Source organism: Arvicanthis niloticus, chromosome 7 (assembly GCF_011762505.2).
Source record: "Arvicanthis niloticus isolate mArvNil1 chromosome 7, mArvNil1.pat.X, whole genome shotgun sequence".
NCBI lineage: Eukaryota > Metazoa > Chordata > Mammalia > Rodentia > Muridae > Arvicanthis > Arvicanthis niloticus.
The window spans coordinates 38,189,765-38,205,533 of NC_047664.1; the positions used below are offsets into that span (position 1 = coordinate 38,189,765).

General features: G+C 46.4%; 1 protein-coding gene across 6 annotated transcripts in view; it reads left to right on the plus strand.

Moving 5' to 3' along the window:
• The first annotated feature begins 462 nt into the window (after window positions 1–462).
• Uvssa (UV stimulated scaffold protein A) overlaps window positions 463–15,769 on the plus strand; it is a 39,870-nt gene continuing 24,563 nt past the window's right edge. Inside the window, exons 1-8 of one of the 6 annotated variants that reach the window (XM_076938283.1) lie at window positions 471–714; window positions 1,131–1,230; window positions 9,273–9,603; window positions 10,322–10,442; window positions 11,255–11,356; window positions 11,504–11,650; window positions 12,876–12,988; window positions 13,188–13,316. In XM_076938283.1, coding sequence (XP_076794398.1) covers window positions 507–714; window positions 1,131–1,230; window positions 9,273–9,603; window positions 10,322–10,442; window positions 11,255–11,356; window positions 11,504–11,650; window positions 12,876–12,988; window positions 13,188–13,316 — 1,251 coding nt within the window. In that variant the 5' untranslated portion in view covers window positions 471–506. Of the gene's footprint in view, window positions 932–1,130; window positions 1,231–9,272; window positions 9,604–10,321; window positions 10,443–11,254; window positions 11,651–12,875; window positions 12,989–13,187; window positions 13,317–15,769 lie in introns of all 6 variants that reach the window. The other 5 variants (XM_076938285.1, XM_034509525.2, XM_034509523.2 and 2 more) reach the window with 5 other exon arrangements.

The window sequence follows — 15,769 nt, forward strand, 5'->3', positions numbered from 1 at the left end:
CCCAGGGGCAGCTAACACTTGAGTGTAAATTGAAACTCTGAGCCTAAGAAACTCACGTTGAGACCTAAAATTTCATTTTTACAATTTATTCTTACAACACTTTAAAATATCCAATCAGTGCAACCACCACTAACTACCCCAGGGTGCTTCCAACATGGCCTGTCCTCCAGATGGACAGCTGACCAGGTGAGGGAGGCGGGACGACCCCTCCCAACCAGACTTGTGTCCAGACTCCCTTCTGAGCTTTCTTAGCAGATATACAGAGACTGTACATAGGCTGCGAGCCTCCTGGTGGCCAAGGAACTGATCCCCAGATCAAAACTGCACCTCAGTTTCAGATTCCTGACCCAAAGCCACCTCCCCTTTAAGAACTTGCTGGGCCCTCCCGCCTCCTTTTTCTCGCGCTTAGTTCTTTTCGAACTACCCCGCCCCCTGGAAGCGCGCTGCGTCACCACGTCACCGCGTCGCCGCGTCCTCGCGCCTGCGCTGTGGAGACGCCTGGACAAATGACGGAGACTGGAGGCGGCCTAATCTGTAAAGGACTGAACCAGAGCGGGCACGTTGCGGTGACTTCCGCTCCTGCGCCGCGGGTCTTCGGCAGTGTAGGCCCGCCGTTCTTTGGGACTTGTAACCGATCTCTGCCTACACCGGAAGGGGTGGGCGAAACCAGCTGCTGCATCAGGCGGTCCGAGTCACAGGGGCTGCGGAACGCTGGTACTATGTCTCTTGAGACGGAGGGTCAGGCAGCGAGTGCGGCGGACTGAGGGTCGTGACTCGGCCCGCAGGGTCGGATCGGTCGCCCCCGCAGTAGTCTAGAGACTCTCGCTTTCAGAGAGCGAGTATCCTGTGCGGCCAGTTTGAGTAAAATTTAGTGACATTTCCCCTTAACCCGCGGTAACGTCACCCACACAGCTGACCGAAGACTGCCGGAGTTAGTCTCATCTTTAAAACCTTAGCTAATTATCATCGAAGCGCTTGATGGCCTTCGATGGGAATGTGATAGCTACCCTTCTTCTGGGAGACATTACCACAGTCTCCAGTATTTGGAGGCCCCCATAAACTTTGTTACTAAAACCAAGACTGTGAAGTATTGGATGTTAACCCGGCATCTCCGCGTCCCTTGTTTCTAGATATGGATCAGAAACTTTCACAGTTGATAGAGGAACTCACAACTTCAGGAGAATCCCAACTGAATGCTCAGAAAATGAAGGAACTGAAGAAAATTTGCAAGTATGTATTCAGGCTAAATGTGCCATAATAACTGGTCCAGTGAGCACCCACATCTTGGAGATTGTGGGCCCTCTGCCCTCTTGTGCACCTCTGTGATCTCCTGCTTTCACTACCTAGAAAGGAATTATCTGATCACCAGGGCATGGTGGCACTTGGCTGTTGTGAGGTAGAGTTAGAAGGATCATGAGTTCCAGGCAGTGTAGGCTACGTAAGTAAGGCTTTGTCTCAGAAACCACTAAAGGAGTTCTGGGGCTGTAATCCCGGTGTACCTGGGTCCAGAATGTAGCACAGACTCTGAACTTGGTGCCTCTGACCATTTCTGTACGTTATAAACCAATTACACTATGTCAGTAAAAGTATATCATCTTCTTTACTGTTGGAGTAGAGTTCATGATTGGTTCAGTGGCTCTGGCCTCCCCCCTCCCTCTATGAGCTCAGGAGTCTCAAGCATGCTAGATAAACTCTGCCACTGAGCTACCTCTATTTCTTCCCCCTTCCTTTCTTTTTTCCTTCCTCTCTTTTTCTTTCTTTCTTTCTTTCTTTCTTTCTTTCTTTCTTTCTTTCTTTCTTTCTTTCTTTCTTTCTTTCTTTCTTTCTTTCTTTCTTTCTTTCCAGATTCTCATGTAGCCCAGGTTGACCTCTTACTGTGTAGCTAAGGTTGGCTGTGAATTTCTGATCTTCCTGCTTCCACTTACCAAGTATTCTTTTGGGATCATGTGCCATCATAGAACTCTATTTTAAGATAGTTATTCTCATCCTTATTAATCCCTCTGAAGAAAGCACCATGATGGTCTCTGCCTTGCTACTTGATGCAGTAGGAAGCAAAGTTCCTTCATTGCCTTGGTCACTAATGATCCTTTGTTTACAAAATGAGGGAACTTAAGTGATTCTTTCTGAAGTGGTAGAGTATTTACATTGCAATAAAAACTAGTCCAGACCTGGTTTAGTTATACACCCCAGAAAAAACCCGAGCATGGTTTACACAGGGTATTGTAATGGGGATAGAGGAACCACTTTGAGAACCTTTTGCTCCATTTCCTGTAGAGGAGGCTGATCTGTGCACCCAGGCCTGTCTGGCTGACACTGGGGTTCAGAGGGCACCTCTGGAAGGGTTCTAGGCTTTTATGTATCAGAACAAAGATTATGTGGAGAGTAGCAAGTAAAGCAAGAAAATTTCTTAAGAGTGAATATCCTTCCAAAGGAGAAAGCTAGCTCAAGCAGGGGAAAGTTTAACATCTCAAATGTTTCTGCTGTACAAAGAGTTGGGCTTGTTGTATCTTATTGTGAGCTTTTGCTGCTCTGTCTGTTGTATTTCTACATTACTACCTCATGCATTCCTTGTATGGTGGTTTGAATGAGAATGGCTCATGTATTTGAGTGCTTGGCTCCCAGATGGTGGAATGGTTTGGGAAGGATTAGAAGGTGTGGCCTTGTTGGAGAAGGTGTGTCATTCATGGTGGGCTTTGAGGTTGTAAAAGCCCACTGTATCCCTAGTTAACTTTCTGCTTCATGTTGTCTCAAGATTTGAACTTTCAGCTATTGCTCCAACACTGTGACTGTCTGTCTGCTGCCATGTATCCCATCATGATGTTCATGGACTCACCCTCTGAAACCATAAGCCCCAATAAACTCTTTCTTCTGTAAGTTGCCTGGATTGTGGTGTCTTATCACAGTAATAGAAAAGTAATTAAGACAATGCCTCATTAGCATCTTAAATCTCCCAGGGATGTAAATTTTTTAGTATTCTATTAAAGTATAGATTATTCTATAGATAATTTATTACTATTCTATAGATTACCCTCAAGACACTCTGGAATGCCTGTGTTAGTGATTCTACTGAGTTTTAGTTGGTCTTAGCTGGGAGGATTCCAGTCTTCCTCTTTGCCAACATTTCTTTTTATTCTAATTATATAAGCTTTGTACAAGGCCTTTTGGGCCTCACTTTGTACTTGAGATCTATGGTTCTAGGAATCTTAGGGAAGCTAAAGAATGACAATCTGGTGGCTGCTAAGATGGTAACCTGAGTTTAATCCTAGGAACCCCTCTGAAGGTGGAAAGAAAGGATCTGCTCCATAGAGTTGTTCTATCTGCTTCACACATGTGCCGTGGAGTGCACACTCACACATATAGTCAAACACACAATAATGAATTTTCAAGGTAAAAAAAACCTCACATCTAGCTTCTATAAGTAATTTTTTGATAGCTCAGGCCATGTAAGAGGAACCACAAAACTGATGTTCAGTAACTAGAGAGAAGAATTTGGATTCTCCAGCTGAAATTGTTTTATCTTAGACAGGGAGTTGGATCTTCTTACATGACTTGCCTATAGGTCAATCTACTGGAGGCATTTTCTGAACTGAGGTTCCCTCTTCCTAGATTAACTTAGCTTGTGTCAAGTTGACAAAAAAACAAAACAAAACAAAACAAAAAAAAAACAACCCTAACCAACACGGTCCTCCAGAAGGCAATTATCAGGAAAACCATAACCATGTGTTTGCCCAGGAGAGCCAGCCATCTTTGTGCAGCTTGTTCCAGTATATTTTACATACTGTTTTGTTCTCTTAACCTGTTGACCCCAAACCAACATTACTCTTTGAACATTAGGTAGGCTTACCTCTGAGCTTGTGTTAGCACATCAAGAGCTGTCAAGCCTTGTAGGACAGCTGACCTCATCTTAACTTTTGAGTCTAGGAGTGAGATATATCTCGTAAGCTTAGGAAAAAAAAAAAAAAAAAAACCTGATGATGATTATATATTGAGAATTTTGCAAGATGAAAAAGAATAATTTTAAGAAGGAATCCAACATTGAATAAAGAGAAAATAGTGTGAGCTTATAATCACTGACTTTATATTATACCAACAGTATAAAAACGTAACGAAGGGCAGGAGAGATGTCTGAATCACTGACTTTATATTATACCAACAGTATAAAAAACGTAACGAAGGGCAGGAGAGATGTCTGAGTTGGTCAGGTACTGCTGAATAAACGTGAGAACCTGAGTTTGAGCCCTGTCATGCGTGTAGAAAGCTGGGCGTGGTGACATACATTGTAATGGCAGTGCTGGGAAGACAGATATGAGGAACCGTGGCATTCGCTGGCCACCCGGCCTAGCTTAATCATTGAACTCCAGATTCCAGTGAAAGACTGTGTGTCAAAAAAACAAAGTAGACAGCATCTGAGGAACACCACCTGATGTTGATCTCTGGCCTTCACATGCAGACACATTTATGCATATACACACGTGTGTACACATGTACATGCACATGAACAAGGACTTTCACCTGCATGTATTCCCACAAGTGATTCAGAAAAGCATAAGGTTACAACTATTGGTATATTTGTAAATAGAACTTACCTTTATATTTAGGAAGTTAAGACACTTTAGTATTTGTTTGAAGAGAATTCTTACATTTAAAAAAGTTTGCCTATGTAAACAAAATTGTAAGGCATTCTTAAGTTTTTAAAAGATTTATTTATTTACTTTGTATGACTACTTTGCTCACATGTATGTATGTGCACCATGTGTATACCTATGGGATTCCCTGACATTGGGGTTACAGATGGTTGTGAGCCATTCCATAGGTTCTGAGAACTGAACTCAGGTCCTTTGAAAGGGTAATAAGGGCTCTTAACCCCTGAGCCATCTCTCCAGTCCTTCTTTAAGGTATTCCAGAGACTGTGAAGACTCAAGACAGGTTTTATTCTAGAGACTGACCTCTTTCATTAGTTAGTTGTTAGACATTAAGAATAAATTCTTAAGTTCTTTCAGTCTGGGTGGAGTAGGCCTCTGTCTGTCTACCCTGAGAAGTTATCATCAAACAACGGGGGGTATTCCTGTCTTTAGCAGGCTCATGTCTGAGCATTGCTGTGTCTGGTATAGCTTGTAAGAACCCTGGATACCCATGTTAGAGTCTAGCTGTATAAGTAATGTATGGATGTAAGAAGGCGTCTAAGTGTTAGGTGAGGACCCCGGTGACTGGTATGCTTGTATTGGACCATGTTTTGGGCAGTTGTAAAGGCTGCAGCTGAGAACTGTACCTCGTTTGACTTTTGAGCATTCCTATCACACTGTGGATAACCTATATTCCTGGTTATACACAAGTGCATTGAGTAAGGGATCCGGGATTTTTGCTTAAGGCTGTGATTTAGTTTTCTGTTGTAAAAACACCATGACCAAAACCAACTCGTGGGGGAAAGGGTTCATTTCATCTTAAAACTCTCCAGTCACATTTCCCACTGAGGAAAAGCAGGGCAGGAACTGGAAGGAGGCAGGTACTGAAGCAGAAGCCATGAAGGAATGCTGCTTACTGCCTTGCTCCCCATGGCTTCCTCAGCCTGCTTGCTTGTTCAACTCAAGACTGCCTGCCTAGGGATGGGACACCAGAAGTGGGCTGGGCTCCTCCACATCAATATTAATCAAGAGCACACCTTCACAGACTTGACTACAGGTAATTGGATGGAGACATTGTCTCAACCTAGGCTTTTTCCAGGTAACTCTACTTTGTGTCAAGCTGACCAGAAAACAAACAAACAAACAAACCCAACCATCAGGACAGAAAGAAAACAAAGCAGTATTGGAAATGAATTAACACTTCCCTCCCACATTATCATGTCCTGAGGCATCAGCAGATGTTTATTGTTAGATGAGGTCTGTCACTGGCAGGCTTTGAGGCTTGGAGGCTCCATGAGCCTCCTGCCATCCCCGTGCTCTCTCACTTCTGCTTGTGGTTTAGGATGTGAGTGCTCAACTAACACTCCACCACTGTGGACTCTAGCCCTAACTCTGACTGACTTTGTAAGTCACCTTTGTTGTGGTGTCTTATCGCCACCAGAACACTGACTAAAACATGGAACAATTTATCTGGTCTGTCATGGCTAACAGGTTTCCGAAGTTTTCATCCCTACAAGGAGGCTTTCTGTCGCCAGCCTGTATCTGTGGGTCCTTTTTGGAGTGTCATGATCCCAATTGGTGGGTTCCTGGTCTGGGAAGGCACTCACTCAGAATGGACAGATGTAAGAGTTTGAATAATTTGTTGGTATACTTCCTCTTTTCTCCCAAGATTCTTTACTTTTTGTCAGGAGTACAAATAATGAGGACCAAGTAGAGATCTTTCCACCCTTTGGCCAGACCTCCCACCAGTCAGCCTGTTTTGAGACCAGAAGATGTTATAGTAAAAAATTAGCCTCTTTAGGTTCTCAAGATCAAATATATTTCTTCATTTACATTTTTAACGTTTATTTGTATATGTGTGCACGTGTACACATGAGTGCCTGTGTGCATGCATGCAAGTGCATGCAGATATCACTGCGAACTTGTGGAGGTCAGAAGACAACTGTGGAGTTGGTTCTCTCCACCTTCCAAGGATCAAACTCAGATTTGCAGACATACCCAGCAAGCACATCTACCTGTTAATCCATTTCAGTAGTGTATGATCAAACATAATTTCAGTTCTTGAGGATGCACGGTAGCTGTGCATTCAAAGTAACACAGGGTGTGTCTAAGAGGAGAGACAAGAAACAGTCTCTGGGCGTAGGAAGATGCCTCCCTCTGTATTGTGTAGAATCTTTTAGGAGGCTTGCCAAATCTTTAAGCAGGCTTGCCAGGTTGGGATGTCCCCAGTCTATCATACTCTCTGGGGGTTCCAGTGAATTGAGTGTAGCTTACCCAAGGGTTAGAAACACTGCTTTGAACCCCCAGCTTTTCTGTGTTTCTCCTCAGCTAGAGTTGGAGACAGCTAGTGCTATCTCTTCAGGGACATTGTCCTGCTTTAACTTTGTTGTGAATGGAATGCAAGTCCCTGCTACAGGTGCATTTCTTTGCACCTCAGTGCAAAAAGGCTTCTCACGAGAGCTTCTAAAACGTCCTAGGCAGCTAGGTTTGTCAGAGAAGAGGTTTGCCTGCATGGGTAGTTCTGTGTTTTTTCAGACTGTCATCTAGGTTAAAAGTGGAAACAGTCGATTTTTTTTTTCTTTGTCTTTGGGCCTAATGTGTGTAAGGGAATATAAACTATCTGGGAAACTCGGTTGGTGGCCTTTAGAGATGGATTGTCTATTAGAAATGCTGGGGGAGGACAAGGCGAGAGGGGGTAGAATATGAGTGGCACAGGAAGCAAGGTGGAAGTCCAGAGCAGTGAGACGGTCTGTAGCAAAGAGTACGGCTGGAGAGAAGCAAACAGCTTCCATGGTGCAGGGACGAATGCACCAGGAGATAGATAACAGCATGCACCAGAGCTAGTGACCAGAAATGTTCCAGACTGGAGCCATTGCACTGTTGCCACTGCCCAGAGCCTACGATAGATGCTTGCATAATTGAGTCTCTGAGCATCCTGCCAGCAGCACCCTCTCTACCCAATGCCCTAAGCCTCAAAGTAAAAAGAGAAGACACTGGGAAGTGATTGCTGAGATATGTGTGGGTATGGCTTAATGGGCTCCTTTGAATTTGTCCTTTCCAGGCAGTTGCCACAGGACAGGGTGGTATGTGACTTTTTATCTTTATGTTTTTCTAATTTGATTCAGAGTCTCACTGTGTAGCTTTGGTTGGCTTGGAACTCACTGTGTAAACCAGGCTGGCCTCAGACTTTTATTAGAATGCTGAGATTAAAGGTATGTACCACTACCACCACCCCTGGAAGTGTGACTTTTACAGCACATCTTGTTTCATGAAGGGCTAATTTCTAACCTCTGTTCATGACCAGCCAGATTATCTTGTGACAGATGTGGCATGCTAGTGGCACAGTGAGTAAAGGCACTTACCTTACAAGCTTGACAGCCTAAGTTGGCTCTGGGAACGAGAGAACTGACTCCTGAAAGTTGTCTTCTGACTGCCGCATGCATGCCATGTCTTCTGTGTATCTGTACATGTCCTCTTACATGTAGTTCTGTATACAACTTCATGTATTACATGGCTCATTAACATCTTAAATTTCTACCTACAATGTGTGTTTTAGTACTATAATGAACTTTTGGATAGTCTCAGGCATTCTGAAGTGCTTCTGTTCCTGGGCAGTAGCATCAGCACGTTTCAGTTAGTCTTAGTTGAACTTTGCCAACTTGTTTTTTTCAAATGCTGATCTTTGTACAAGGCCTTATGAACCTCACTCTGCCCTATTCTCCTGTCTTCCTGCTATCCTGTGAAGGATCTGTGAATGCTGTGGATGTCAGCTGTCAGAGCAGCTGGAGACCATCCAGGGATAGATGTGTTTATACAAAAATCACTGGCATTTGTTTTTTAAAATTTATTTTATGTATACAAGTGTTTTGCCTACATGTATGTTTGTGTACCATATCCATGCCAGCTGCCTAGGGAGGCCTGAAGATATGTCAGATCTCCTGGGACTAGAGGTAGGGATGGTTGTTAGCTGCCATGTGTGTGCTAGGAATTGAACTCTTCTAGAAGAGCACCAGGCCTTTTAAGCACTGAGTCATCTCTCTAGCCCCTGACATTTGTTTTTTGTTTTTTGTTTTTTTTTTAAGATTTATTTATTTAATAAATGTATATGAGCACACCATTGCTGTCTTCAGACACACCAGAAGAGGGCATCAGATCTCATTACAGATGGTTGGGAGCCACCATGCGGTTGCTGGGAATTGAACTCAGGACCTCTGGAAGAGCAGTCAGTGCTCTTAACCTCTGAACTATCTCTCCAGCCCCTGACATTTGATTCTTAATGTAATGTTTGTATTCTTTTGTGTATTTTAACTGTATTTACCTTTGCAGTGCTGGAGGTCTAGCTGAGGACTTCACACAAGCTAGTCAAATGCCTTACCACTGTGCCACATCAACAGCTGCTCTAGCCATTTGAAAATGTAGAAAGTGCTCTTGGGTCACAGGCAGTACAGAAACAGGCCAGGAGTGGGCACACTTGTTGTGCTGTAGACACTGGTATGTCCACTCAGCTTTAGAAGGGAGGAGTGAAGACTGGATGCTGAGCACAGCCCTGCCTCCACACACAGACTTGTTAATGTAGTGTCTCTGCACAAAACGTGACACTGCTTTGTCTTTGCTGAGTAAGCATTTAGTTAGGCTGGCTTGTGTTCCCAGGTCTTCAGAGGAGCAGCTGAGCCACGCCTACCGCCTGCTGATCACACAGCTGACTCAGGACCACGCCGAGATCCGCCTCTCAGCCTTCCAGATTGTGGATGAGCTCTTCACCCGCTCTCACCAGTTCAGAGTGCTGCTTGTTTCTGACTTCCAGGAATTCCTAGAGCTCACACTGGGCACAGATAGTGACCATCCCTTGCCACCCCCTCGGGAGGCAGCTCAGAGGCTAAGGCAGGCAGCCATGCAAGCTGTGGAAGGTTGGAATGACAAGTTTGGGGAGGCCTATAAGAAGCTGGCCTTAGGCTACCACTTCCTAAAACACACTAAAAAGGTAAGTGGGTCTTAGTAAAGTCCACTTCCCTGGGGTGGTTGAGGCAGGCCAGCCAGTGAGTGAGCGAGCTCTTTTCATTGAGTGCTTAGGAGACTGCACAGGCTGGGAAGGCAAGGCAGCTGGAGCAGCAGCATGTAGTAGAATGGAGGATGCTCCTAAAGGTCAGAACAGCCTGGGGAAAGAAGCTATGCCTGGTGCCAGCCTGAGGGTGGAACTGAGCCTGGAGGATCCTAGTCCTAGACGCCCTCTGCTTTAGGGTGGGCTCCCCTTTCTGGGATGTCCCTTTTCCTAACAGTAAGCAATGCTCAGTTCTTGCTGTGGGTTCTGACTGGTGCTGTGCTTAGTAAGACAGCATGCTCTGTTAGTTCTTTCAGCCCTCCTGTCACTGCCCACATGTGGCCCTGCCCTGTCAGCAACACGGGCAAATGGCTGGGCCGTTCTGCATGGTTGTGGTCCCTGTATGCTGTCTCCTATACTCTGGAGTTCACTTCTGGGTGGTGGTTAGCCTCTGGGTCTAGCTTGTAACCCCTGACCTGCAGTTAGTGGAGCACTTTGTTTTTAACATGTTATACTCGGCCCTGGGTGTCTTCCCTCTTCTATCTGGTGGAAGATGTGGCAAGATGAGGCAGCCTGGCTATGTGTTGATGGCAATGTGTCTTTTGTTTTTCCTTTGTCCTTTGGGTTTAGACAATCCTAAACTTCCTTCTCAAATTCTCAGGTGGATTTTCGGGATATAAATGTTAGGACCGTGGCAGAAAGGAAGCGAGAAGAAGAGAAACAGAAGCATTTAGATAAGATTCACAGAGAAAGTGCTGAACGGGCTAAGAGGGAAATGGAAGGTAAGTTCCTAGGCTAAGCTCCTGAAACTGCCCCCATGGCCCTTGTGTGTGTCTCCTAGTTGTTCTTTACTCTAGTCTGAGACCCACACAGGCAGGTTTGCAAGGCAAGGATGCTTCCGGATGGGGTTGAACCTTCACAGGTTGCCTGTAGCTCTTATGTCTCCTGGTGATTTGGTCCACCTGTAACTTAAGACTTCCTGAGCAGAGAGGCTGAATCTTGGTGTGAATCTAGGAAGAAGTCTGCACTAGCTGGAGGCCATCTTGCCATTCTTCTCATGTCTAGGATCTGTTCTTGCTAGTTCCCTTCCTCAGATCCTCATCCTTCCTGGGAGCTAGTCCTTGTGAGGTAGGTCAGCTGCTCTCTGTTCTCAGATACGGGTCTTCGGTTCTTTTGTGTGCAGAGCTTCCTTCACACAACCTGCCCTGGTTGTCAGCATTGAAAGCCTAGGCCTTGGAGAAGGCTGCAAGCAGACAGCTGTGCTGTGGATGGCTTACAGGCCTCTAGGAGGGGGGTACCCTGTAAAGTGTGTGGTGGTAATGATATGGAAGTGTTGCCTCTCTGGGACTACCATTGTGAGTGGAAGGTTGGCCTTTAGTGGTGGTCACATAGGCTTCCATGAGCTGCCACACAGCCATGATGAGAGATCTACTTCAAAGACTGAGTTTCTGTGCTAGATAGTTTATTAAAGACTTGAAAGTATCATGATTTATGTGCCAGGCCATTGGCCCTTGGTTTCCTAGGGAGCAGTCTTGGCCATCTGCTGCTCTTTGGCTCAAGATGACACAGTAAGTAGGTATCTCTCTGTCTGCAGAAATGTCTGACGACATTGGGTGCTGCCTGACAGAAGTGGAGAGCTGCTTTAAGCTGCTGGTGCCTTTGGATCTTGTTCCATACACAGAGGATAAATTCTTTGGTGAGACATCTGGCATAACAGAGGGCCACGCTCCTTGTACCTTGAGCCGGGACCTGGCAACTCCCCATGAGTCTGGTCTCTCTGGACCCCAGGATGAAGAGCAGCCATGCTGTAGCAAGGACCTGGTTGCCTCTGCTTACCATGTAGGATCTGTCGTTGGTCAGAAAGCACTAGCCCAAACAGCCACGAAAGACCCCTCCAGGGATGAGGACGAACACAGCGACGCGGAGGATTTCCTGCGGAGCCATGGGTTGGGTTCCCACAAGTACACGCTGGATGTGGAGCTTCCCTCAGGTAACTGGCTGCTGGTGCTGAGCAGTACCTCCACACTTTGCTTTAGCCAGTTTGTAGCTTTCTCACTGGCAGTGGGTTATCCTGTGGTAGACTTGAGACTTCGGAACAGCAGCTCCTTGAATTGGACTATGAGGGGAAGAGGGACTTCTATCTGGTTAGTCTTTCCTGCTCTAGATATCTGCCACCATGAATCAGCTACGTGGGATTCTCTGCCATTATAGTCCTATCCCAGTGAGGTTATGATCAGGGTACAGAGTCCTTGGCAGGCTGTATGGGCATCCACCTGGAGGTCCACCAGGGCCACCTTCTAAGAGGAAAATGTGAGCAAAGCATTATTTCTTGCTGTGTTTAGAATGGCAGGCATGTGACAGACAGCCTTGGGTACAGAGGTGCTTTCTTGTTCGTCCATCCATCGTTGCTGGACCAGGTGGTCCTCACAGGTGCATGTGTTCACCATGTGGGATATGGTTGGAAGAGCCTGGGGCTCTCCAGGATCCATAACTTTAAATTAGTGTCTCTGAGGCACTGCACCTTGCCTTGTACTCATCCAGGTGCTAGTGAGGTCCTTTCTGGAGGCCCTGCCTAGCAGGGGTTGGAAAGGAAATGAAGGACCTGTCAAGGAAAGGCAGAATGATAGGAGTCGCTGAGACCCTGGGACTAAGAGGTGAGGACAATCCTGAGAGAAGAGGCAAGAGAAGGTGGCTCTGAGAGATCTAGCCCTCTGGGTGGGAAGCCACGTCTGCATGGAGCCAGAAGGATTGATATTGTCTTAGATTTTTCAAGACTGTGTTTTTCTCTCAGTGTCTGAGACCAGCTAGGAGTCACATTTCCAATGGGTTTAATGGCCTCTACTACGTGGCCAGCCTCAGCATCCCTCTGTGACTCACTGTCTTAGGGTTTTACCACTGTGAAGAGACACCATGACCAAGGCAACTCTTATAAGGACAACATTTAATTGAGGCTGGCTTAGAGGTTCAGAGTCTCAGTCCATTATCATCAAGGCAGGAAGCACAGCAGCATCCAGGACGGCATGGAGCTGGAGGAGCTTAGAGTTCTACATCTTCATCCAAAGGCAGACAAGAGAAGACTGGCTTCTAGGCAGCTAGAGGAGGGTCTCCAAGCCTTCCTCCACAGTGACACACTTCCTCCAACAAGGCTACACCTTCTAATAGTGCCACTCCCTGGGCCGAGCATATTCAAACCACCACACTTTGCCTTGTTTTAGATGGTCTGAGGGTACAGGAGAGTGAAGACAACCTTGATGTGCTCCATGCTGCTCGAGACTCACTCAAACTCATCCAGAACAAGTTTTTGCCAATGGTGTGCTCCTGGGTCCAGGTGAGGCAGGGCATCTGGCCTTCAACAGTGAACTTAGGCTGAAAGCCCAGGCAAAGCAAGGATGTGGAAGGCGAGAACACTGTCCTGGGTGGGAATGAACATTCTCCCTCTCCCTGGCACTTTGCCTCTTCCTACAAGAAGGGCCATGGGCTCTCTGGGAACTGTCTGGAACCTTTGTGAGTCATCCTTTGTTTTACAGAGGTTTACCCGTGCAGGGACCTACAGTGGGCATTTAAAACAGGCCATTGACCTGAAAATGGAACTGGAACTTGCTCTGAAGAAATATGAAGAACTGAACATTGAGCCTGGGGGAGGACAAAGGAGCAGGGTGAGTTCATAGAGCTGAGGCTAGAAGGTCCCAGGACCCTCCACTCGGCCTTTTGAACAGGCTTTTTCCTTACTAAGTTCTGTAGTGGGAGTCTCAGATCAGCCTCTCCCAAGAGAGGACCCATCTGCTCTTCTTGGCTTGGGGTTCTATCCTGTCCCGCAAGTCTCGTGGTGGCTACATTCTTGCTGTTGGTGTCTGTTCAGCCAAGGATACTTTCAAAGTACTGAAAACCCATGTACCAAGTGCTCCTCCAGAGGGCCCAAAGAATCGGGCTGTGTTAAATAGGTGGGGACTTCAGGAGAGTTGCTAGCAAATAGGAGATAGTGTCTATGGGCAGGCCAGACAAAATGAAACCTATAGAGTGCTCAGGTGCAGTCAGAGGTGAGCATGAGCACTGTGCCCTTTGGGGTGGGGAGACCTGAAGACCACCTGTCTGTTAGGCCAGGTTGTCTGTGAGCAACAACAGGGTACTCTTGTGATTCAGGGGGCTGACAAAGTACTGTATCTCCCAAGTGTAGATCTGGTATTAAGATAGACCAGGGATGTGTGGGTCCTCTTGATAAGGCTAGAGAGATGGGAGTCCAGGCAGGTCCAGAGAGAGGTGTAAGCATGTGCTCTGGGTGCCTGGTGTGAGCAAAGATGCAGTCTTGGAGTGGCCTAGGAGCCACAGAGGCTGTCCAAGCTAGATACACTGGAACTGGCTGGAAGGCGCAGTCCATTTCTATGCCTTAGAGAGGTGCTACCCTTGGTTTAGGAGTGGAACACCTGTGCCTGGGCTACATGGAACTGGGATTCTGCATAGGTGAACACAGAGCTGAGGGGGATGGCTGGTCTTAGGGGAATTGGGCCTTGGAATTTTGATTGAAAGACACAAAATTGTCACACTCCAGGCTCTCTGTGTCACCCAACTCTTTTCAGAGCTCCATCCAAGCTCACAGTCGCCGTCATCCCATGTTTCTCTCAGCTAGTTCTAATTTAAAATCTTTGCATGTGTATTTGTGTGCGTGTGCGCGCACGCGCGAGTGTGTGTGTGTGTGTGTGTGTGTGTGTGTGTGTGTGTGTGCTCTGTCCTTGTAGGTTCAGGGACAGGACTCAATTCCTTGGCAAGCCTTTTCCTTTTCTCAGCAGCCTTTTCCTGCTGAGACATTTCACTGGCTCCTCAGCTGGTTTACAGAGAAAACAGACATCAGAGCTGTCACCTCCCTATGGAATCCTGTTCTGAACCCAAATCCTAAACCTGGACAGTGAGCTTAGTCCCTGAACCTAGACTTAGTGCAGAGATTTTCAACATGTGAGTCACAACCAGTTTGGGGGTCAAATGGCCCTTTCAAAGGGGTCACATATCAGATATCCTGCATACCAGATATTTACATTATGATTCGTAACAGTAGCAAAATTATAGATATGAAGTAGTAAGGAAATAATTTAATGGTTGGGAGTCACCACAGCACAAGAAACTGTATTAAAGGAAGGTTGAGAAGCGTTGGCTTAGAGGCTAGTGGGTCAGCTGACCTGGGCAGTCTGACTTGTAAATTCTATTTTGGAAGGTATCTTTGAGGTGGACTTAACTGTCTTTACTGAGGGAACGATCAGATTTGAAGCATCCATTGCTCCAGCCTACAACCAAAAGCACTCCATGTCTAGCACTTAGAGAGCCTGCTGACCAGTCTGTGGCAGCTAGTAGGTACACTGAAGATACAGTTCGGGGGCTGGAGCCAGAGGACATAGGAGGGAGCTCCTGACTTCTGCAGCTGCTTGATGGTGCCAGCTTTGCAGAGGACCTGTGTGTGATGTGGGCCAGCAGAGGGCGACCTCGCTTCTCTTTCAGTCAGCCAACACTTGAGTTTATGGCAATCATGGGAACACAGTACGGTAATTGAGGCTGTCTGGTAGTGTGTGGTATGTGTTGTTAACATCTTATGAGAGTTGCATTTTGCTGTGTCACCTAGCTAAGTCAGCTTTATGAATTTTGAGCAATATATTTACAGTGGAGAGCATTTCTATAGCTATGAGGAAAGTGACAGCTCCGGCCCTCACTGCAGCTGTCAGGAAGAGTTTGTTTTATCTCTACACTCAGTGTTCATAGTCATCAGTGATCAGCTTGGCCAAGACTGCCATATGGGGCTACCTTTCAGGGTAACCTAACAAGCAGCCTGTGAAGTGAGGCTACCTCACTATTATGCTGTGTACCCCGATTCCTCCCTGAAGAACTCATTCTGTGGTACAGTCACCTTGCTAGTGGGCCTTGGCAGTATAGGGACATCCTTGGATAGCCAGTACTCCAGAGAGTGGCCACAGAGCTTTGAATACTTTTGAGTAGCACAGAAGGGTTTTGCCAGCCTAGGCATTGCTAACTTGTATTTCCTTACTGGGACCAACAACAGTGTTGGACCAGGCAGGACTCCAAACCCTAAGGGTCTTAGTAGCCTGGCTGTTCTTGTCTTGCAGCTTTG